This window comes from Hemiscyllium ocellatum, chromosome 3 (genome assembly GCF_020745735.1).
Source record: "Hemiscyllium ocellatum isolate sHemOce1 chromosome 3, sHemOce1.pat.X.cur, whole genome shotgun sequence".
NCBI lineage: Eukaryota > Metazoa > Chordata > Chondrichthyes > Orectolobiformes > Hemiscylliidae > Hemiscyllium > Hemiscyllium ocellatum.
In genome coordinates, this window is record NC_083403.1 from 145,222,975 (window position 1) to 145,248,873 (window position 25,899).

At 39.8% G+C, this 25,899-nt stretch overlaps 1 protein-coding gene across 1 annotated transcript in view; it reads left to right on the forward strand.

The window, feature by feature from the left end:
• rab10 (RAB10, member RAS oncogene family) overlaps positions 1–25,350 on the forward strand; it is an 82,708-nt gene extending 57,358 nt beyond the window's left edge. Inside the window, exons 3-6 of the mRNA XM_060854291.1 lie at positions 5,169–5,307; positions 14,588–14,677; positions 19,254–19,355; positions 23,717–25,350. Of these exons, the coding sequence (XP_060710274.1) occupies positions 5,169–5,307; positions 14,588–14,677; positions 19,254–19,355; positions 23,717–23,800 (415 nt within the window). The 3' untranslated portion in view covers positions 23,801–25,350. The remainder of the gene's footprint in view (positions 1–5,168; positions 5,308–14,587; positions 14,678–19,253; positions 19,356–23,716) is intronic.
• Positions 25,351–25,899: the final 549 nt, after the last annotated feature.

Sequence of the window (25,899 nt, forward strand, 5' to 3'; positions counted from 1 at the left end):
CAGGGCAGGATTTATACACTTAATGATGGGGTCCTGGAGAATGTTGTGAATAAAGAGACCTTGGGGTGCAGGTTCATAATTCCTTGAAGGTGGAGCCATATGTAGACAGGGTTGTGAAGAAGGCATTTGGTACACTTGCCTTTTTCAGTCAGTGTATTGAATTGGAGGCCATGTCGTGGATGTACAGGATAATGATTCGGCCACTTTTGGAATGCTGCATGCAAGTCTGCTCTCCCTGCTATAGGAAAGGTAGTGTTAAACTTGAAAAGGGTTCAGAAAAGATTTACAAGGATGATGCCAGGTTGAAGAGCTTGAGCTATAGGGAGTGGCTGAATAGGCTGGCTGTATTTTACCTTGAGCATCAGAGGGTAATGGATGACCTTCATAGAAATTTATAAAATCATGAGGAGCATGGAGAGAGTAAATAGTCAGGGTCTTTTTCTCAGCATAGGGGAATCCAAAACTAGAGGGAATAGGTTTAAATTGAGAGGGGAAAGATTTAAAAGGGACCTAAGAGGCAATATTTTCATACAGAGATTGGTGCATGTATGAAATTGCAACAATTAAAAGGCATCTGGATGGGTACCTGAATAGAGTAGGTTTAGAACAATATGAGCCAAATAACAATAGACAATGGGTGCAGGAGTAGGTCATTCGGCCCTTCGAGCCAACACCACCATTCATTATGATCATGGCTGATCATTCACAATCGGTATCCTGTTCCTGCCTTATTCCCATAAGCCTTGATTCCACTACCTCTAACAGCTATATCCATCTCTTTCTTGAGTGTATTCATAGACATGGCCTCCACTCTTGTTGGACGGAGCATTCCATATATCCACTACTCTCTGGGTGAAGAAGGTTCTCCTCAACTCTGTTCTAAATGGCCTACCCATTATTTTTAAACTGTGTCCTCTGGTTCTGGATTCACCCATCAGCGAAAACATGCTTCCTGCCTCCAGACAGTCCAATCCGTTAATAATTTTATACATCTCAATCAGATCCCCTCTCCGCTTTCTAAACCCAAGGGTCTACAAGCCCAGTCGCTACAATCTTTCAACATATGATAGTCCCGCCATTCCGGGAATTGACCTTGTGAATCTATGCTGCACTCCCTCAATAGCCAGAATGTCCTTCCTCAAATTTGGAGACCAAAACTGCACACAGTACTCCAGGTGCGGTCTCACCCAGGGCCCTGTACAGCTGCAGAATGGCCTCTTTGCTCCCATACACAATTCCTCTTGTTATGAAGGCCAGCATGCCATTCGCTTTCTTCACTGCCTGCTGTACCTGCATTCTTGCTTTCATTGGCTGATGTACAAGAACACCTAGATCTTGTTGTACTTCCCATTTACCTAACTTGACTCCATTTAGATAGTAATCTACCTTACTGTTCTTGTCACCAAAGTGGATAACCACACGTTTATCCATATTAAACTGCATCTGCCATGCATCTGTCCACTCACCTAGCCTGTCCAAGTCACCCTGTATTCTCATAACATCCTCCTCACATTTCTTCCCGCCACCCAGCTTTGTGTCATCAGTAAACTTGCTAATATTACTTTTAATGCCTCCATCTATATCATTGATTTATTGTAAACAGCTGCGGTCCCAGCACTGAACCTTGTGGTACCCCATTGGTTTCGGTTATTCTGAAAGGGACCCATTTATCACTGCTCTTTGCTTTCTGTCAGTCAGCCAATTTTCAATCCAAGTCAGTACCTTGCCCCCCCAATACCATGTGCCCTAATTTTGCTCACTAGTCTCCTATGTGGGACCTTATCAAAGGCTTTCAGAAAGTCCTGGTCAACTACATCCACTGGCTCTCCTTTGTCCATCTTCATAATTACATCCTCAAAAAATTCCAGAAGATTAGTCAAGCACAATTTCCACTTCGTAAATCCATGCTGACTCTGACCTATCCTGTTACTGCTATCCAAATGAGTCGTAATTTCATCTTTTAGGATTGACTTCAGAATCTTTCCCACCACTGACATCAGGCTAACCAGTCTATAATTATGTTTTCTTTCCCCCTCCCTTCTGGAAAAGTGGGACAACATTAGCCACTGTCCAATCCACAGGAACTGATCCTGAATCGATAGAACATTGGAAAATGATTACCAATGTGTCCACGATTTCTAGAGCCATCTCCTTAAGTACCCTGGGATGCAGACCATTAGGTCCCAGGGACTTATCAACCTTCAGACCTAACAGTCTATCCAGTGCCATTTCCTGCCTAATATAAATTCCCTTCAGTTCATCCATTACCCTAGATCCTTCAGCTGCTATTACATCTGGGAGATTGCTTGTGTCTTCCCCAGTGAAGACGGATCCAAAGTACCTATTCAACTCATCTGCCATTTCCTTGTTCCCCTTAATAAATTCACCCATTTCTATATTCTAGGATCCAATTTTAGTTTTAATTTTATTTTTCTTTTCACATTCCTAAGGGCGGCACAGTGGGTAGCACTGTTGTCTCACAGCGCCAGGGACCTGGGTTCAATTCCTGACTCAGGCGACTGACTGTGTGGAGTTTGCACGTTCTCCCCGTGTTTGCGTGGGTTTCCTCTGGGTGCTCCGGTTTCCTCCCACAGTCGAAAGATGTGCGGGTCAGGTGAATTGGCCATGCTAAATTGCCCGTAGTGTTAGGTAAGGGGTATATGTAGGGGTACGGGTGGGTTGCGCTTCGGCTGGTCGGTGTGGACTTGTTGGGCCGAAGGGCCTGTTTCCACACTGAGTAATCTAATCTAAAAAAGCTTTTATTATCCTCCTTCATATTTTTGGCCAGTTTACCTTCGTACCTCATTTTTTCTCCATGTATTGCCTTTTAGTTATCCTCTGTTGCTTTTTAAAAGTTTCCCAGTCCTTCAGCTTCCTGCTCATCTTTGCTATGATACATTACTTCTCTTTTATCTTTATACAGTCCTTAACTTCCCTCGTCAGCCGCGGCTGCCCCTTCCTCTCCTTAAGATCTCTCTTCCTCTTTGGAATGAACCAATCCTGCATCTTCTGATTATAATCCAGAAATACCTGCTATTGTTGTTCCACTGCCATCCCTGGTAAGGTATTGAACCATTGAACTTTGGCCAGCTCCTCTCTCAGCTCCACCGATCCCTTTGTTCAACTGCAATACTAACACTCCCGATTCTCCCTCCTTCCTCTCAAATTGGAAATTAAAACTTGTCATATTATGGTCACTACCTGCTAATGGCTCCTTTTACTTCGAAGTCCCTGATCAAATCCGGTTCGTTGCATAACACCAGATCCAGAATTGCCTTCTCCCTGGTAGACTCCAGTACTAGCTGTTCTAAGAGTCTATCTCCCTTTCTTGGGATCCAGTACCATCCTGATTCTCCCAGTTTACCTGCATGATGAAATCCCCCATAACAACTGTAGTAATACCTTTTGCGACAGGCCAATTTCAACTCCTTCAACGTACACCCAACATCTAGGCTACTGTTTGGAGGCCTGTGGATAACTCCCATTCGGGTCTTTCTACCCTTAGAATTTCTCAGCTCTATCCATACCGACACTTCATCTACTGATTCTGCGTGTCCCCTTGCAAGGGACTGAATATCATTGCTCACCAACAGGGCCACCCTATCCCCTCTGTCCATCGGTCTGTCCTTTCAATAACATGTATAGCCTTGAATATTCATTTCCCAGGCCACGTCTCAGTTATCCCCACATCGTACCTGCCAATTTCCAACTGAGCCTCAAGATCATCCACCTTCTTTCTTATGCTTTGTGCATTCATATATATAATAATCTTAATTTGTTACTCCCCTCACTCTTCCTATCAATCCCTATTTCACTTGACCATACTGTATGCTCCCTTCGTGAATTTTCTGCTCCATTGATTCTGTTGTCTGTCTTAACTTCACTTATTCTCACTTTCCCTTTAACGTCCTTCTAAAATTTCCAGTTTGTTTTCCCCCCAACTACTTAGTTAAAACACACCTGCGTTGCAGTGGTTGACAAATGGGACTAGAATAATTTAGGGTATTTGGTTAGCATGGATGAGTTAGACTGACGGATCTGTTTCCACACTGGAATTCCATGACACTCTAACTACTTCTATACAATGTACAGTTCAATGTAACATTTTGAAACCATTTCTTTTTAGTTATTAAGGATGACTAATAGTTTGGCTGTGTAGTTTTCCATCTGACCACCTTTGAGCCAGTCATCTATTTTATTGGCAGAGTATATAAAAACACAATTTTAATTAACTCCTTGGTCTATCTTAATAGTTATTCATTATTCATTTTATATTCTGTGTTCATTTTATTTTTGGCAGATATTATAGCTGTTTCTTCCTCTCCCAATGTATTTGCTTTGCTTGTTTATCAGTTCTACTATTTAAAAGTAACCTGGTTAAACTGCTCAGGATCACTACATTCCCTTCTATAAATAAACAGTTGTAATAATTCTCAATGTGTGCGCGCTACATTTGATATGGAAGTTAAATTGTATACTATAAAAAAGGAAGCTGAAGGTCAGGAAAGTTATCATGTACAATAACTAATGCCTTCTAATTCACTATCAAAAATGCTGTTGGAAATTTAAAAATTTTGTTAATACGCTCTCCATGTTGGCAATTTTAAAATAATAAAATAATTGCATTAGTACTGTAACTTATTCTGGATTTGTTGTTTTTAGACCCTAACTGGCAGGAAGTGCATCAATAATTTTGGCATTTATCTTGAGTTCTTCCCATTGTATTATTGCCCTTCAGTAAGAGGACAACATCAGAAGCATTGTCCTTTCCTGACGTAAATAGTCAGATGGAAGCTGTTAGGGTTTTAAAAGAAAAACTACTCTGCTCCTGTCTACTGTGCTGTACTTGGACTAGCATTGCTGTCTATGGATAATTGTTCAAGTGTTAATGTATGAAATGCTTGGGGACCAGGCCCCTTTTCCTGACAAACACTTAAATTTTTGGCTGGGGTACTGACTCAAGGAATCTTAGTTTAGACTTTAATTGCAACCGCATGACTTTAAAGTACAAGCAAAAGCCACACTTACCTCAGTGTTCTAGTTTTAAGTCTGTGTTTGTGACACTTTTAATTTTCTAAAAGATACATCATAATAGGTTGCATTGACTGAATAAAAATGTGTGCAATTTTTCAAAAAAGTCTTGATAGTTGATTTTACTCATTTTGAAGGGACACAGCAGGACAGGAACGATTTCATACCATCACCACTTCCTACTATAGGGGAGCAATGGGAATCATGCTAGTCTATGACATCACAAATGCCAAAAGCTTTGAAAACATCAGCAAATGGCTGAGGAACATAGATGAGGTAAGAATACTGTTGCAATTTTATCACAAATATATTGTTTTAGGAACGAGGGTCTTTTGCTATGGATGGTTTTGTCTGGGGAGTTAGTTTAAGGTCCCTGCATGTTTAAGAGTTTCTGCAATGGTTTGATTTTGGGTGCAAAGTTGATTTTTCTGATTTGAGTTGGTGCTAACTCAACAAACTAATTCATCTGTTTACAAAATTGGTGCACTGACACAGCCAATACAACTTTAACCAACAAAAAACAACTCCAAAGGCGATGTAAATTTAAACATAATATCTCCGTCAAAATATAAGCGAAACTTCATTTTCAAAAGGAAAGCAGGCATGATAAATAGCTATAAATGAGATAATTGATATAAAAACAAAGTTTTATCTTTTGATAAATTTCAAATTTTACTTAATCAGCCAATTTTAGGAAGGATAATAGATTTTGGAAATTTCCGATATATTGGTATTGGGACTTGGAAGCCTGACATCATTTTAGGTGCAAATAACAAATCTTCAAAATGCATACTTTAAGGAAGCAGCAGGAAAATACACGTGTATATTACACGTTTAATACACGTGTTCATCTGAACTTCAGCAAAAGTTATATAGACAAATATCTTCAACTGATTTGACGTCTCACTGCACTAAAGGCGATATATAAATCCACGTTGTCAAAACAATTGTTTGAACTAATTGGCACTGAATCATAATTTGCTTAACAGATTTTCATATTTGAGATACATTTTGGTGGAAACTTGGCAATGTGATTAGCAACTTGCCCCAACTGGGACTAAGCACTTCTTTTTAAGCATCTTTTATGCTAATTATAATAAGGATGGCTGCCGGTGAAAGGTGGTGTTCTGCAAGGCTGTGTTGGACCACAACTTTTCACTTTATAAATTAAAGATCTAGGTGAAGGAACTGAGGGGATTCTGGCCAAATTTGCAGATATTAAAAAGGTAGTTAGAGGGACAGGTAGTATTGAGTAGGCTGCAGAAGGATTTGGACAAGTTAGAGTGGGCAAAGTAGTGGCAAATGGAGTACAGTGTGGGAAAGTGTGAGGTCATGCACTTCGGTAGGAAGAATAGAGGCATGAATTATTTTGTAAATGGGGAGAAAATTCAGAAGTCTGAAATGCAAAGAGTTGGGAGTTTTAGTCCAGGATCCTCTTGAGGTAAACTTGCAGGTTAAGTCAGTAGTTAAGAAGGCAAATGCAATGATGGCATTTATTTCCAGAGGACTTAAATATAAAAGGGATGTTCTTCTGAGGCTCTGGTCAGACCACATTTGGAGAATTGTGCGCACTTTTGGACCCAGTATCTCAGGAAGGATAATACCGGCCCTGGAGTGTTTTTAGAGAAAGTTCACGAAAATAGTCCCAGGAATGAACAGTCTAATGTATGAGGAATACTTGAGGACTCTGGGTCTATACTTGATGAGTTTAGAGGGATGGGGGGTTGGGGAGGGAATCTAATTGAAACATGCAAAATACTGAATGGCCTGGAGAGAGTGGATGTTCAGAAGATGTTTCCATTGGTAGGAGAGACTAGCAACTGAGGACGTAGCCTTAAAGTAAAGGGAAGATATTTTAGAACAGAGATAAGGAGAAACTACTTATGAGTTCATTGCCACAGAAGGCTGTGGAGGCCAGGTTGTTGAGTATATTTAAGACTGATATCGATAGGTTCTTGAGTATCAAGGGTTATAGGGAGAAAGCAGGAGAATGATTTTGAGAAACTTATCAGCTATGATTGAATGGTTGGGCAGATTGGATGGGCTAAAAGGACCAGAAATTAGGCCAATATCTTATGATTTTAGTTTACTAACAAGTAATAATTATACTTCCTATCTGGTTACATTTGCACTCTCCATGGCTTAGCGCAAGCATAAGCTATTGTAACAATGTTCTGTGCCTTATTTCAGGTTCTTAGTGTGGATAATTCTCTGCTGTATGATGCCTGTTTTGTTACTTGGCACTTGTGTACTACTGCTGCCTCATTCTGTTTGAATTAAATGGTATATTCAAACTTAGCAACTAAACCGTGGTTTCTCTGGCTTTTGCCACGTGCAAGAAGCATAAGACTGGGTACCCCTGAATTGCTTATAAATGTGCAGCACAGATGCTTAGGGTTTTAAATTAACTTTCCTGATTTACTGACAAGCAGGTATTGCAACATTAATATCGTGCACTATGCAATTTTTATTGACTCTTTGGAAATGAAGTTGCTTTACATTAGAATATTTAGGGTGGTCTCATTTTAGAAATCAGACTTGGGAATTTGATTTTGTGGGTGGTTTTGGCATATTTGTAATTTCATCCATCTGCATGTTTCCAAAGTATGATTTGCCTCAGATGTTCATAATCCTGCAACAAATTACAATGAGCCAAATGTTTCTGGGCATTCCCTGGTATTTCTGTCCCCAAAAAGAATGCAGGATTATAGACAATAGCAACCTGGAGTATCTTGAAATGCTGAGAAATAGATAATCTTGGACAAATCTCCAGCACATGATAAGAATGCATCCCATAAAGAAACGTAAACTTTAAAGTCATGTGGATGAGTTGATACATGATCCCTCTTTAAGCTGCTATGGTCATATTCCCCTTAAGAGAAATTAATTATAGATTAAGAATATTTTACTTATAATTTACTGAGATACTGATCTGTATTCTCCTTCCTCAACCACTTTCAGCACTGAGATAGTCATAGAGATGTATAGCACACAAACCGACCCTTCGGTCCAACCCGTCCATGCTGACCAGATATCTCAACCCAGTCGAGTCCCACCTGCCAACACCCGGCCCATATCCCTCCAAACTTTTCCTATTCATGTACCCATCCAGGTGCCTTTTAAATGTTGCAATTATATCAGCCTCCACCACTTTCTTTGGCAGCTCATTCCATATACTTACCACTCTGAGTGAAAAAGTTGCCCCATAGCTCTCTTTTATACCCTCTATGCCCTCTAGTTCTGGACACCCCCACCCCAGGGAAAAGATTTTGGCTATTTATCCTATCCATGCCCCTCATAATTTTGTAAAATTCTGCAAGATCATCCCTCGGCTCCAGGAAAACATCCCCAGCCTGTACAGCCTCTCCCTATAGCTCAAATCCTCCAACCCTGGCAACATCTTTGAAATCATTTCTGAACCCTTTCAAGTTTCACAGCATCCTTCCGATAGGAAGGAGACTAGAATTGCACACAGTATTCCAACAGTGGCGTAACCAATGTCCTGTACAGCCGCAACATGGTCTCCCAACTCCTGTACTCAGTACTCTGACCAATACAGGAAAACCTACCACTATCCTATCTACCTGCAACTCCACTTTCAAGGAGCCATGAACCTGCACTCCAAGGTCTCTTTGTTCAGCAACACTCCCTAGGCCCTTACCATTAAGTGTATATGTCCTGCTAAGATTTGCTTTCCCAAAATGCAGCACCTCTCGTTTATCTGAATTAAATGCCATTTGCCACTTCTCAGCCCATTGGCCCATCAGATCCAGATCCTCTTGTAATCTGAGGTAACCTTCTTTCCTGTCCACTACACCTCCAATTTTGGTTTTGTCTGCAAACTTACTAAATATACCTCTTATGCTCACATCCAAATCATTTTATATAAATGACAAAAAGTCGTGGACCCAGCACCGATCCTTGTGGCACTCCACTGGTCACAGGCCTCCAGTCTGGAAAACAACCTCCACCACCACCCTCTGTCTTCTACCTTTTGAGCCAGTTCTGTATCCAAATGGCTAATTCCCCCTGCATTCCATGAGATCTAACCTTGCTAATCAGTCTCCCATGGGGAACCTTGTCGAATGCCTTACTGAAGTTCATATAGATCACAGCTACTGCTTTGCCCTCATAATCCTCTGTTAATACTACAAAAAACTCAATCAAGTTTGTGAGACATGATTTTCCACGCACAAAGCCATGTTGACTATCTCTAAGCAATCCTGGCCTTTCCAAATACATGTACATTCTGTTCCTCAGGATTCCCTCCAACAATTTGCTCACCATTGAGGTCAGGCTCACTGGTCTGTAGTTCCCTGGCTTGTCCTTACTACCCTTCCTAAACAGTGGCACCAGTCTCCAGTCTTCTGGCACCTCACCTGTGACTATCGATGGTACAGATACCTCAGCAAGAGGCCCAGCAATCACTTCTCTAGCTTCCCACAGAGTACTAGGGGACACCTGATCAGGTCCTGGGGATTTATCCATCTTCATGCATTTCAAGACATCCAGCACTTCTTCCTCTGTAATATGGATGTTTTTCAAGATGTCACCATCTATTTCCCTACATTCTGTAGTTTCCATGTCCTTTTCCACCGTAAAGGCTGATGCAGAATACTCGTTTAGTACTCCCCCATCTCCTGCAGCTGCCTTGCTGATCTTTGAGGAGCCAAATTCTCTCCCTAGTTACCCTTTTGTCCGTAATGTATTTGTGAAAACCCTTTTGGATTCTTCTTAACTCTACTTGCCAAAGCTATCTCATGTCCCCTTTTTGCCCTCCTGACTTCCCTCGAAAGTGTACTCCTACTGCCTTTATACTCTTCTAAGGATTCACTTGATCTATCCTGTCTATACCTGAGATATGCTTCCTTCTTTTCCTTAACCAAACCCTCAATTTCTTTAGTCATCCAGCATTCCCTATACCTACCAGCCTTTCCTTTCACCCTGACAGGAATATACTTTCTCTGGATTTTCATTATCTCCTTTCTTAAGGCTTCCCATTTTCCAGCCGCCTTTTCCTGCGAACACTTGCCCCCAATCAGTTTTTGAAAGTTCTTGCCTAATACCATCAAAATTGGCCTTTCTCCAATTTAGAACTTCAACATTTAGGTCTGGTCTATCCTTTCCCAACACTATTTTAAATCTACTTGAATTATGATCGCTGGCCCCAAAGTGCTCCCACACTGACAACTCAGTCACCTGCCCTACCTTATTTCCCAAGAGTAGGTCTGGTTTTGCACCTTCTCTAGTAGGTATGTTCACATACTGAATCAGAAAATTGTCTTGTATGCACTTAACAAATTCCTCTCCATCTAAACTCTTAACACCATGGCAGTCCCAATCTATGTTTGGAAAGTTATAATCCCCTATCATAACCACCCTTTTACTCTTAGATATAGCTGAGCGCTCCTTACAAATTGGTTTCTCAATTTCCCTCTGACTATTCGGGGGTCTATATTACAATCCCAATAAGGTGATCATCCCTTTCTTATTTCTCAGTTCCACCTAAATAACTTCCCTGGATGTATTTCTGGGAATATCCTCCCTCAGTATAGCTGTAATGCTATCCCTTATCAAAAATGTCACTCCCCCTCCTCTCTCGCCTCCCTTTCTATCCTTCCTGTAGCATTTGTATCATGGAACATTTAAGCTGCCAGTCCTGTCTATCCCTGAACCATGTTTCTGTAACTGCTATGATATCCCAGTCCCATGTTCCTAACCATGCCCTGAGTTCATCTGTCTTCCCTTTTTTAGACGCCTTGTGTTGAAATAAATGCAGTTTAATTTATTAGTCCTACCTTGTCCCTGCCTGCCCTGACTGTTTGTTTGACTCGCTTCTATTCTCAACTGTACCAGTCTCAGATTGATCGCTTTCCTCACTATTTCCCAGAGTCTCGTTCCCCCCGCCCCCCCCCCTTCCCCAACCTTACTAGTTTAAATCCTCTTGAGCAGCTCTAACAAATCTCCGTGCCAGCATATTAGTCCCCTTCCAATTTACGTGTAATCCGTCCGTCCTTGTCCAGGCTACTTCTACCCTAAAGAGATTCCAATGATCCTAAAATATGAAACCTTCTCCAATACACCAGCTTCTCAGCCATACATTCATCTGCTCTATCCTCCTATACCTGCCCTCACTAGCTTCTCGCACTGGGAGTAATCCAGATATTATTGCTCTCGAGGATCTCCTTTTTAAATTCTTGCCTAACTTTCTCTAATCTCCCTTCAGAATCTTCACCTTTTCCCTTCCTATGTTGTTGGTTCTTTTGCTGGCCCCTCTTCCCCCTTGAGAACATTCAGCAGCCTCTCTATATCTTGATCCTGGCACCAGGGGAGCAACACACCATTCTGATTTTTCGCTACTGGCCATAGAAACGTCTGTCCGTACCTCAGACTAGAGAGTCTCCTAGCACAATTGTTAGCTTGGAACCCGACGTACCTCTCATTACATTAGAGCCAATCTGCATACCGGAAACTTGGCTGTTAGTGCTATGTTTCCCTGAGAATCCATCACCCCCTACATTTTCCAAAACAGCATACTTGTTTGAAATGGGGATAGCCACAGAAGACTCCTGCACTGACTGCCTGCCTCGTTTACCTTTCCTGGATTTAATCTATCCATGTGACTGTATCTGCGACTTCTCCCCCCCCAACCCCTTCCAAATCTGCCATCTATCACATACCGTTGCTGTTGTAAATTCCTCATTGTCTCTAACTGTCTCTCCAACCGATCCATTCAATCTGATAGGATTTGCAACCAACCGCATTTATTGCAGATGCAATCCACAGTAACCCGTAAATTCTCCAACTCCCACGTCTGACAAGAAGCGCATATCACTCTACTAAAGGCCATTTTTGCTCCTTCACAATCTACAGACGCAGAAAATAACACCATCTTTTTCCTCTACAAAACACTGCTCCAGGTTCAAACTATTCACTTATCTGTTTCTGTGCTGTGACTTCACCCAAACAGTTCCTGTAAGGTCAGTTGTGAATTTCACTGTTTATTAATTTTCCCAGACATACTCCGATGTCCAGTGATACATGAATTCAAACAGCAAAAGCAGTAAATGTGCAGGTTCACTGGTGTCAGTTTCACGTTCTCTCTCGCACTGACCTCACCATGTGTTTCCTTTGTCTGTCCATCTCCCTTCTTAAAACTGCTGTTGTTTTGACTTTTTTTTTCCTGAAACCCAAAACAATGCAACAGCATATGAAACAGTAATTGCTGCTCCTGGAATTGAAGGAAAGCACCTCCAACACCTAAAATGCCTCAAAAAAAGGAGCAGCTGTTACAGCCAGAAATTTTTCCTATCCGTTTCAAACATTTTTGTTGTTTTTTTGCCTCCACTGCAGTATCTTAGAAATGTGTTTTGTATACAGGTCGTTCTGCTATAAAGTGTGTTTAGTTAATGTGAATTCGCTATAACATGATTGATGAATTGGGGACACTTTCTATAATGCAAACTTTTAAAGCATGCATTAGTTTTAACGTGATTCTGGCCCCATTAGTTTAAATGCTGCTGCTAATATGCAATTTTCTTATAACACAGGGTTACAGGAATGGAACTAATGCGATATAGCAGAACTATCTGTAATTATCACTAAAACAAGTTCTTGATAGTGGCATTAAATTAACCCATGTTCCCTTTTCCTACATTTTGTGATTCCAAAATTTAATATCCATGTCCATTCGCACAAAAGTTATCTTGACTATTCAATATCAGTGACTTGCTCGGCAGAAAGTGAAGCCGACTTGTGAGAAGAGTTGTAGAATTTGAATGGAATACTGGCATGTTAGGAAGAGTGGAATTGATAAAGTTAACGACAGAGGTTTACAAATGTTTGAATCTTCTGATCAAAAATTGGAGGGAAGGGGCTGAATTCCAGAACTGAGATTGACTACTGTTGTCACAAAGGAGGTAAAATGAGATTTAAGGTCAGTGGAAGTTAATAGATGTAGTGAACTGTTCTTAATTCTCTTTCATCGCTGAACTTGTACCTAATATAAAGGAAAATGGCAGGTGTTGGAGACTATTCTTCTTAGTTGGAGGGCATGATTTCAGGATAACTGAGCAGTGCCCTAAAGGATTGACTGCCTTCAACTGAGTATATTTTTTCCCTAGTCATATGGGTAGAATTATTTTGTTCTGTCGGCAGCTCTGCGCATCAACAGTCTGTGCCTTCATGTAAAAGATCTAAAGAACATTAACGCTTGAGCTCCTACACTTGGGTGGCACGGTGGCTCAGTGGTTAGCATTGCTGCCTCACAGTGCCAGGGACCCAGGATCTATTCCCACCTTGGGCCACTGTCTGTGTGGAGTCTGCGCATTCTCCCGTGTCTGCATAAGTTTCCTCCAGGTGCTCCGGTTTCCCCTCTCAGTCAAAATGATGTGCAGGTCAGGTGAATTGGCAATGCTAAATTACCCATAGTGTTTGGTTCATGAGTCAGGCGTAAATGTAGGGGAATGGGGCTGGGTGGTTTTGGAGGGTAGGTGTGGACTGGTTGGGCCAAATGACCTGTTACCACACTGTAGGGAACCTAATAAGTAGCAAGTAACAGCCATGTTACACAGATGCCATGTTAGCGATCTCCAACAAAAGAATTTTAGGACTGAAATTGGAGGGGCAAACTACTACTTTCCTGGTTCTACTCCTACACTGGCCATTAACAAAATTTGAACTTTGAAAAGGGCAATGATATTGTCAGTTATATAGATATGAAGCTGTATTTAGTTTAGCATAAGAAGCAATTTGTTAGGTTTATTTAATCAATAATTCATTCTAATAAGTTACCAGTGGTACATAAAACCAGGGTCATAGTTTAAGGAGTTTCGGGGACAAACCTTTTAGGCCTGAGATGAGACGGTGGAATTCTCTGCCGCAGAAGTCATTAAGACCAAATTATTGTGTTTTCAAGAAGGAGGTAAATATGTATAGCTTCTGTAGCTAGAAGCATCAAGGAATATGAAGGAGGGCAGGATTAAGGTATTGAGCTCGAAGATCAGCTGTAATCGTATTGGATGATGCGACAGTTTTGAGGCATTGAGTGGCCTGCTCCTATCTCCTATGTTTCTATGTAAATAAGAATTAGTTTATGACACCAAACATAATTGAGGAAAGATTGTTAATAAACGGTTCGTTGTGCAAATGAATCCAAGTACCATTTTGAAAACTAACACGCAAACAAATGGGATTAGTTTAAGAAACCTGATTGGCATGGATAAGTTGGGCTGAAGGGCATGTTTCCATGCTGTATGGCTCTATGATTGTATGACTTTACTTCCTTTGCCTCATTTGCTCTTCTAATTGAGAAGAAATGGTAATTTAAATCTGTTGTAGCAACTTTAATTGTTCTTTTCCAGATGTGGGGGCTCGGGAATTTGGAAAAATAATATGGATGGTTTAATAATCCTCAGTGACTTTGCAAGCCAAATAGTCCTTAAACAGTTTGCTCATTTACAGGATGGACAACTGTTTGGTGCGATGTTGATATATGCTGAATCAGACTTTAATTAGAAAAGTACTTGTAAACTGACAACCAAAACCTATTTTTCAGCATGCAAATGAAGATGTTGAGAGAATGTTGCTAGGCAACAAATGTGACATGGAAGACAAGCGAGTGGTGCAAAAATCAAAAGGAGAGCAGGTAATTGCTTGTCCAATATTGTTGTTTGAATATATTAATGTTCTTTATGGACTTTTACAACAACCATTCTTTGATAAAGTGTGTAATTGCAGGATCTGAGGGCTACAGACAGATCTGCACAATCTAACATGATTTAGTTGAATGTCACCTGCTTTTGCATTCCTTCTTGAAATATTGGTTTTAGCTCTAGTAACACTTCTTTCTGACATGGAAGGCTGTGTCATGACCTCCTTCATAGACTTGATGCTCCTGAATGGAGTCTGATACTTCATTGCAGTTCTGAGAAAATGATGCACTCGGAGGTGCTGTGTTTTCATTAAAGTATTAAGTCAAGACCCCATTTCACCTCTTAGTCCACAAGAGATGCCTGCCACATTTCAAAAAATGGAGACAGTGTCCTGGCTAAAGTTTAATTGCTTAACTCACAAAACCTAAAATAATAAACCTAACAGTTCTTCATCTTGCCGTTTCTCAGACCTTTGAGTACGCTCATTGTTTACGGTTTTTCTACATTGCAACAATGACCTGTATTTTCAATGTTCCATTCAGTTCTTCATCTTGCATTGAAACCTTTGGGGGCTTAAGTCCATGACCATAACTTTACCTAAGATCAAGCTGTAAAGGTTTCTGATTGAAGAGAATGGTTGTCATGTCTTGGTACAAATAATAAGTAGGCACATATTAGGAAGAAAACTATTATGGGATTTTGACTTTATACAGTTTCCTCTTCATTTGAAGTATTCATTTTTTGAATTGATGAAATAAACAGTGATTTTATATTTGACACGATTATTTCCTTTCTTTGTAATGTATCTCGCACTTTCCCCAATTTAGTGTTTCGTGCCTGTACATCAGCTCAAAACCCTGATTGTGCCATTGTCAACTTACTGATAGGTAATATGTGAAACATCCCAGGAATGTATCCATTTTTAAAAATTTCTGTCTGAAAATACCTGTCCTCCATTTTGCGTTATGAAATGTTTTGTTTTCCGTGTAGTACAGGCAGCTCCTAACATACCAAGATTGAAGGTTGATTGTATTCCTCGCTCTGTTCAATGTTACATCTGCAAAGATGTTCACTAAAAGCAAGATCAACATTAGATTTAATATTTAAGAGGTTCATTCAGAAGTCTAACAACAGCAGGCAAGAAGCCGTTCTTGAACGCTTCTAAATGCTAAATGTTTAGTGCTTCTAAAGAAACACTGCATGGTTGGAGCTCTCTTCAATTGAATTTCCCTAATTTCTATGAAGTCGTGCAATATGGATCAAATATTGTATTTAATTCAGTTTTTAAGTAATTACTCTTTAAATCTCTCATTGCTCTAGCGACTTAAATAACTGGAAGTGATTACTTTATTTCAAAATTTATACCACTTTAAGATCATGAGTTTTGAGAAGATTTGTAGCTCGGGTTGAGGTTCTGGATGTAAGTTTGCTCACCGAGCTGGAAGGTTCGTTTTCAAACATTTTGTCACCATACTTCACCGAAGGTTGACTGATGTTACCTAATATGGTATGAAATGTCTAAAAGCGAACCTTCCAGCTCAGTGAGCAAACATTCGTCCAGAACCACTTTAAGATTTCTGTGCAGGCAGTCCAAATAAATAGTGATTTTAAAATTTCCTTTCCTATCCACCCCTCACTGCATGCTGATTTTTTTTTCTTTCCCCTCAATCTCTGATTTTAAGTTTGCTTATGCTTACTTTGCTTAATTTACAGCATCCAATCCAAATATGGCCTTCGTGACCTTTTACAGCCCTCATGTTTGTTCCCTGCCCATGTCTTTGTTTAAGCATTTTGGGTGTTGTTCCATACTTTCTTTTGGCTGTTTCACCGTCTTTGCTCCCTTTCTCAAGTCACTTTTCCATCAATTACTGCTTCGAGTTGTGTACTCTTGGGAGAAAAGTATTTTTGATCTGGATGCCCCTCCTACCCACAGTTCTGAACTGTGACCCTACTCAGGCGAGAGGCAGGTCCAGCATGTTATAATGGAGAAACATCAAATGTTAGCTGAAAGTAGAAGCTGGAATACAGTTTAACTGTGACTGTTGAGGTGTTGAGAAGGTGGAAGGGTCATTTATGATTAGAACATAAGCACTGATGGGCTGAGCAAGTGTTGTCAGGAAATTGAGCATGGCTTCAATTTAGTATGTTCTTGGGGGAATCACTCTGTACTGCCTTCAATCATGATGCTGGCTGAAGCTGTTTTGTTTTAATTCATAACTCAGAAATACACACTGCAGTTACCACCTTTGCGTACTTAATTTGGCTGCAAGGATGCCTGTCAGGCATATAAAATCTATATCCTTTCTAGGATCCTTTAGCTTGCTGGTTATCTTACTAGTATTGCATCTACAGAGTTTGAATTTTTGTCTTCATGATGCAGTGTTAAACCAAGGCACTTTCCATCACCTCTTGCAAATTTTAAAGTAGCACCTCTAAATGTTTTAAGACCAAGATATCATCTTATTGCTATCTTGCTGCTGTTTATTGAGTCATATTGTGTGCAAATTGGTTGTTGTGTTTTTTGTGTTGGAACAAATTATCTTATTTAAATGACTCCATTAATTATAAAGACTGCTGGCCTAAAACAAATATATGAATATTTTTACTGAACTCCTAATAGAAATGGTACTGATTTCAGGATTGTGTTCACTTTGTCTTTTTGCATCCATTCTGATGCATTTTCTTTTCTCCCCCCCCCCCCGCGCCTCTTTTCAACTGCTTAAGATTGGATACTAATTAACTGCGTGCTCTGTTACACTGGAGCAGGATGGATGCTTTGTTTGTCAACGTGGTTTTTTTTTAAAACAAGTGTGAAGCATTTTGTTTGCTTTGCTTTCCTCGCCTCTCCACCTGTGCTGGAAAAAAGCTGAATTTTAACTCGGTCAATGAGTTGTTTTTATGGCTATGCCTATGCCTTTATAAAAGAAAAAGGAGTTGGTTGTTGGACACCAATCAATTTAGTCCCAGAATACTACTGCAGGGATCACTCTGGATAGTGTCCTAGTCCCAATCGTTGTCAGCTGCTTTATCAATGGCCTTTTCTCTATCACAAGATCAATAGTCAGGATGCTGATTACACTGTTCAGGACGATTAAAAATCTGTCAGATGTTAAAGTGGTCTATCTACATATGCTGCAAGACCCAGATAGCATTCAAGCTTTTGTTGATGAATGGGGTCTAATATTGTGCCACCCAAACTCCAGATTGTGACCTTCTCCAACAAGAGACCATTGCCATTGTTGGATCCCCTGCTATCAAAATCCTCTGGGTTACCACTGACCAGAAACTGCACTGAACCAGCCTTATAAATAACTACATAAACAGTTCAGAAGTGGGAATACTATAGTGAGTAACTCATCTCCTGATTGTCCAAAGTCTGAGCACCATTTGCAAGGACGAGCCACCACCCTATTGAATGGCGGAGCAGATTTGAGGGACCAAACAACTTACTCCTGTTCCTACTACTAATAGATTTAAGGCACCTGTCAGGAGTCTGATGAAATGTTATCAACTTGCCTGGATAAATGCAGCTCCAACAATATTTAAGAAGTGGAACGTTTATGGAAGGCAGTAGCCTGGTGGTGATATTATTACTGGGCCATTAATCCAGAGACCCCAGTAATGTCCTGGGGACCAGGCTTCGAATCCCGCCATTGCGGTTGGTGGAACTTGAGTTCAGTGAGAAAAGAATCTGTAATTAAGAGTGTAATGATGACCATAAATTCATTGTCTGTTGTCAGAAAATTCCATTTGGTTCACTAATGTTCTTTAGGGAAAGGAGTCTACCATCCTTACCTGGTCTGGCCTACATGTGTTTCCAGACCTGCAGCAATGTGGTTGACTTTTAAACTGCCCTCTGGGCAATTAGGGATGGGCAGTAAATGCTGGCCTAGCCAGTGATGTCTTTTTCCACGAAGGAGTAATGAAAAAAATGTTCAACACCACTGATTCAATTCTTATACTAGCTGTAGTAATTCATGGAGGTGTGTCATTTCACCTTATCCCGTGGATAGAGTGTGATACTATTCAGGCTATATATAATCAATTATATCTCTCTTGTGAAGGAAGATGCTATGATTCTTCATGATCTAAGGCTTATGAGCTTACTTGCTCTGGGACAGAAAGAGATATCTGGAAATTAAAATAGGGTTACGGCAGTGGAACAGTAAAATTTGTTCCAAGTATCCAATTGGAATGACACCAGGAAATGCTGTCTTCCATACTGTTTTAATAAAATTACAGGGCCAACACTTAGATCTATCATTGTGTGATTATGATTGAAGTAATTTCTAAACAATTGTCAGGTGTTTTGCTTATGGAGACTTCTGGGGTAAAATAACCCTATAATCGGATATGAATAGAGTAATTGAACTTTACCTCTTGTTAATAATATCAACTGATCGTTGAATCTGTGCCATGTTGTACCTTTTTGCATCATATCTCATACTTGCCATAATTGCTGAGTTTGTCAAGTGTAAATGCATAATAAAATATTTTAAGATGGCTTAATATCAATGAAAGTGCATACTTTAATATCCCATGTGATTTGGCTAATATGTTTCATTCTAGATTGCCAGAGAACATGGGATTAGGTTTTTCGAGACAAGTGCGAAAGCTAATATCAACATTGAGAAAGCATTCCTCACATTAGCAGAAGACATACTTCGAAAGGTAACTATTGATGAGCTGATTTGTGTTTCACTTCACGCAGGTTTCCTGATTTTTGCACCACTACTGTTCCATTCCTCAACAAAGTGTCTTTTGTTTAAAAGTTCAGGATTTATTTATATGGTCCACATAATCTTATTAAGCAATTAATATTTTGATCTCCTCTATTTCTGACAGTTCTAGAATTGTAAGTATTGGTTGTGGCAATACTACTATCAAATGCCTGTTAATTTATACAGAGATTTGAATAAAATCAACTAAACCAATGTAAACATTGGAAATTTTAAATGTAAGTGTGCCAAGCACACAGTTTCTACAAACTTCAGGTTTGTAAAAGAGGTTTGAAAAATTTGCTCTGGAACTTGGTCTAGACTGCAAAATTAGCTGTGCCTGCAGGTCAAAACAATGAGCATAAGTTTCTGATTATTCCACCAATGCATGACAGATTGAAAAGACTGTGTGTTGAAATTCAGCTTGTTTGTAGACATAGTAAGAAATCAGGTTATTGAAAGTTTTACATTTGTTACTTTACTGACAACTATGTACAAATGAAATTTGCTCAATATTATATTTTATTGTAAACATTTTCAGTGTTTTTTTAAATTAAAGTTTGGGTTTCTATGAGTTGGTGGACATAACTTTTCAAAAGTTTTCATGGTACACAAAACTTCCTTGTGATTTTTGCTTTGGTAATAAAACTACATTTAATTACCACTCTTAAAAGTACCTTTTAATGCAACTGTGTTGTATTAACTGTGTATTGCATTGGTTCAGGGAGCTTCTCATTTGATTATAGAACATAAAACAGTATCGCACAGTAGAGGCCCTTCGGTCCTCGATGTTGTGCCAGTCTCTTCTCCCACTCTAAGATGCGACTAACCTACATAGCCTTCATTGTACGAACTTCCATGTGCCTATCCAAGAGTCAGTTAAATGTATCTGACTCTATGACCGTTGCTGGCAGTGCATTCCACACCCACCTGTGTAAAGAACCTACCTCTGACATCTTCCCAAACTTTCCTCCAGTTACCTTTAAAAATTATGCCCCCCTCGTGATAGACATTTCAGCCATGGGAAAGATTTTCTGTATGTCCACTCTGTCTATGCCTCTCAATATCTTGTACACCTCTATCAAGTCACCTCTTATCCTTCTTCAGTCCAGTGAGAGAAGCCTTAACTCCCTCAACCTTTCTTTGTAAGACATGTCCTCTTGTCCAGGCAGCATCCTGGTAGATCTCCTGTGCATCCCCTCTAAAGCTTCCACATCTTTTCAATAATGAAGCAACCAGAAGTGAACAGGGAATATTCCAAGTGTTCTTTTATCAGGACTTTATAAGCTGCAGTTTATCTCACGGCTCTTCAACTCAATCCCCCCTGCTAATGAAAGCCAACACATCTAATGCCTTCTTAACAACCCTATCTCTGGTAGCAGCTTTGAAGGATCTATGGCCATGGACCCCAAGATCCCTCTGTTCCTCCACACTACCCAGAACCCTGCCTTTAACCCTGTATTCTGCATTCAAGTTCAATCTTCCAAAGTGAATGACTTCACACTTTTCCAGGTTCAACTTCAACTGCCATTTATGCATCCTGTCAATGTCTCATTGCAACCTACAACAGCCTTCCACACTATCCACAACTCTTCCAACCTTCATGTCATCAGCAAACTTATTAACCCACCTTCCCACTTCCTCGTCCAAGTCATTCATAAAAATCACACAGAGCAGAGGTCCCAGAACTGATCCGAAGAATGTCACAGGCCATCGAGCTCCAGGCTGAATCCTTTCCATCTATCACCACCCTCTGTCTTCTATGGGCCAACCAATTCTGTAGCCAGGCACAAAGGCTTCCCTGTATCCCATGCCTCCTCACTTTCCAAAATGAACCTGCCAGGGGGAGCCTTATCAAACACTTTGCTGAAATCTGTATACCACATCCACTGCTGTACTTTCATCAGTGTGTTTTGTCACATCCTCAAAGAATTCAGTAAGGCTTATGAGGCATGACCTGCCCCTCTCAAAGCCATGCTGAGTTTCTCCAATCGGACTGTGTGTTTTTTTTTCCAAGTAATTATAAATCCTGTCTCTCAGAATCCTCTCCAATAATTTGCCCACCACCGATTTCAGACTGGCTTGTAATTCCCAGGATTATCCCTATTCCCTTTTTTGAATAAGGGAGTAACATTTGCCACCCTCGAGTCATCTGGTACAGCTCCAGTGGACAGTGAGGAAGCAAAGATCATCACCAAAGGCACAGCAATCTCTTGCTTCACTTCCTGGTGTAATCTAGAGTATACCCTGTCTGGCCCAGGGGATTTATCTATCCTTACATTTTGCAAGCTTTTCAGCACATCTTCCTTCCTAACATCAACCTGTTCGAACATAATAGTCTGTTTCACGCTGTCCTCAGAAATGACAAGGTCCCTCTCAGTAGTGAATACTGAAGTAAATTATTAAGTGAGGACCTCCCCTGCTTCCTCTGACTCCAAGCGCAGGTTCTCTCTGCTATTCTAATCAATCCTACCCTCACTCTGACCACCCTCTTGTTCCTCACATAAGTGTAGGACGCACTAGAGTTTTCCTTAATCCTACCCACTGATGCTTTTTCATGCCCTCTTCTAGCTCTCCTCAAGTCCATGCTTCAGTTCCGTCTTGGCTACCTTGTAACTCTTTCAAGTCCTGTCTAATCCTTGCCGCCTCAACCTTAAATAAGCTTCCTTCTCCTTCTTGACGAGACGTTCCACATTCCTTGTCATCCAAGGTTCTTCCGATCTATCATTCCCTCCTTGCCAGTGGGATAAGCCTGTCCAGTCCTATCAGCAGGTGCTTCCTAAACACCCTCCAGATTTGTTATGCATTTCCCGAGAACCTCTGTTCCCAATTTAGATGCCTCAGTTCCTGCCTAATAGCAATGTAATCCCTCATCCCCCAATTAATTCTTGCCCATACCATCTGCACCTATCCCTCTCCATGACTATGGTAAAGGTCAGGGAGTTGTGATCACCATCACCAAAATGCATTCCCACCAAGAGGTCAGACCCCTGCAATGGTTCGTTGCCAAGCACCATGTCCAATATGGCCTCTAGTCTAGTTGGCCTATCTACATATTGCATCAGGAAACTTTCTTGGACACACCTGAAAAAACACTGCTCCATCCAAAACTATTTGAACTAAGTAGACTTCCAATTAATATTAGGGAAGTTAAAATCACCCATGACACAAACCCTGTTAGTTCTGCACACTTCCAAAAACTGCCTCCCAATCTGCTCCTCAGTGTGTCTGTTGCTATTGGGGGTCCAGTGGAAGACTCCTAATAAAGTGACTGCTTCTTTCCTGTTTCTGACATCCACCCATACTGACTCTGTAGACAGACAAGCCCACCTCTTCAATCTCCCTTTCTGCAGCTGCGATACTATCCCTGATTGGCAATGCCGTTCCTCCACCTATTTAACCTTACCCTGCTATGTAAAACAATTTGGCAGAATTGGCAATCGAGTGGAAGTTAGATCCTCATTACTTTTAAGATATGCAGAGCAGCATTCAAAGAACCATAAGTGTTGAACACAAGTAGCTTCAACTGTCAAGTATTTGTTAGAGAAACTAGTGTCCACAATACACCTAAATATTGCATTTTATTCTTGTTATTAACTCGAGAAACATTTAAACAATAGGTGTAGTGCAGAGAGAGACTGCAGTATATAGATCCTTACTGACCACAGGTGGGAAAATTTTTAACTTTATGGCCTAAGGAGAAGGAATATTATTAATTTTAGTAGGATATTTAAGATCATTAGGATTACAGATTTGATCATTCAAGAATATTGCTTGAAAATAAATTTAGAAGAATCAGTCCTACCCTCACTCTGACCACCCTCTTGTTCCTCACATAAGTGTAGAATGCACTGGAGTTTTCCTTAATCCTACCCACTGAAGCTTTTTCATGCCCTCTTCTAGCTCTCCTCAAGTCCATTCTTCAGTTACGTCTTGGCTATCTTGTAACTCTTTGAAGCCCTGCCTGATCCTTGAAGAATTTACTATGGTTCAAGCTGTTCATTTTATTACTGATTTAATGTGAATTCTTCGAATGATGATAAGTCTTGATAATGAATTTCCAAGTAGACAAATGGAGTCATATTCTTCTTAACTTTAAACCAAATGGCTGCTACATTGGATGAACTGTCAAAGATCTCTGTATTAATTAAGATGAAGCAAACTGCATTGTTGAACTGTATTTATCTCATGTTTGAGTGTGAGGTATTGTGTATAGTCTAGGTCAGATTTTCAGTGTAATATGATCTGCATGGTTCAAGATGACTCCTTTAAAAGGTTCCTTTTATTCATTTTTTTTTTGTTTTTATTCTGCAGACCCCTGTAAAAGAACCCGATAGGGAAAATGTAGATATCAGCACTGCAGGTGGTGGAACAGGACTGAAGAAATGCTGTAGCTGAACGCTATGTGAAAATCCACTTTATTCATTATATCTAAAATGTTATTTCCCATTAAAACAAACAAAATTCTCATTACCCTTACATCTTGCCTGCTTGACACACACAATTTTGAAAACCTGTATAAAATCATGTCTGTGACTTATTGTCTCATTTTAAATGTGCGTGCTCAACTCACTACATTTGGTTGTATTATAGTTAAAATTCATTATCAAAGTAACAATGGTTTCAACTCAGCAAATTGTATAAGAATAAAAGTTAGAATTAACAAATTTTTGTACAACAGTGGAATTTTCTCTTGTGTATAATGTACTTCTTAATTTGTACATTTGTGCAAAAAGTGGGATATGAGACACCCGTGTAGACTGCTTTCCTTTATAGGTTGGATTAATTTTGTCTTGTGCCTTATTTGAAAACAGGCGTAACTGAACGGCTGCAGAGGCAGAAGACCATTTTTCAGACTTGGCTGTTTTAATATCTACTTGCTGTGATATTAATGCATTATAGCTGCCAATGTCTGAACACAAGTTTTTGTGGTAAACTCCAGTATTTCTTGGTCAATATTTGCTGTTTATGCAGACTTGGTTTTTATGCTATTGAGGAGAAAATTGGAAATTTATGAATGCATGTAATAGTACTACTTTTTTTATTTAGGGTGATGTGGTTCTCATTTCTTTAAATGTGCAATTTTCCATAATTTGGGCCACCAACGAAAATTCTGTGGGATAACTGTCTTTCAGTTAATTTCTTAAAGATAGTAGACTGTATCCTGATGAGTTAGCAGTTCTGCAACCTGAAACATGTTCTTTTGACTGCTACCAACATTGGCATATCACAGTAGGTATCATGTGATTGGCCTGTTGGTAATCCGTGTTTTCTCAGCCACTAACAGTTCAGTTTTGTTAAGCTTTGCTATATGCTGTGCAGCTTCCAAATAGCCAAATGTGTTTTCTTGTCACTTCATTGCAATTTTTTGTCACTTTCTTTCTGTACCCTTCAGGTGGTGGTTTCTGCTTAAACGCTCTTGGGATTTTTTTAAGCAGTATGGTTTTAACATTTTTGAAAAGCTGCTTTCCATTTGAAATAGATGAGAAATTTAAATGTGGGGATTACAGGTTATGTAATGTCATTTGGACATGAAATGTATGTTTCAAGCGGTACATTTACAGCCTTTTCTGGATTGGTCAGTGCTTTTCAAATTGATAAAACCAATTTTAAATCTTTGGCAATACTGAAATGGTTATGTTTCTAATATATTGACCACAGTCCTCTTGTATTGTACATTGCTTTCACCCTAATTTTTTTATCCCACACTGAACATAAGGGAATATACAAAGTAACCAATGTAATCAGTTATTTGTTTACGCTGATGGGCTGTTGCCTAATATAGTGGTGCTTAGCCTTTATGTACAGTTCTTTGGGATCATTTGTAAACCTTGTGATGACCAACACAGAATTGAATAAATCTCATTAGCAGTCCATTCCTGCACGGGAGACTGTAGTTTAATACTTCTAATTACTAAAATTGTCAATAAAATATTTCTAGATGTTTACTGTTATGTTACTGAATCTTGGGAAAATAGAGTACTGTTGGCTTGTATATTTACCCATATTATGCTGGTAAATCAAGAAATACTAAAGGCAATTAATTAAAGTCATTTGAAATTGGAATGTTGAAATTGCTAATTAAACTTGAGGAAATATTAAACTGCTTGAAATAGAGTAAGAAGCTCTATATGATTGAATTGCTGTTAAGTACCACTTTACACCAGTATTTGTGTTTTAAGCATTCTGTTGTTTTGTTCTTAATGCACGTGTAGGTAGTTGAGATTTTTTTTGAGTCCATTGTTATTTTGGGACTGTCCAATTCTCTCTCCATTTATTATGATCCAATTTAAATTGCAGTTTGGAGAAATCATCAGCCACGTCAAGTTGTACCTGACCATGTTGCCAGGATAAAGTTTGTAGTTTGTGAATTTCAAAATAATTTCTGATTTAATTTGCTTTGTCATTTGTGCCAATGGTTAATTTTTAGTTCTGTCATGTGTAGGTGACCAGAATTTTAAAATATTGCCATTCAGCCTAAAATGCGTTTAATGTTG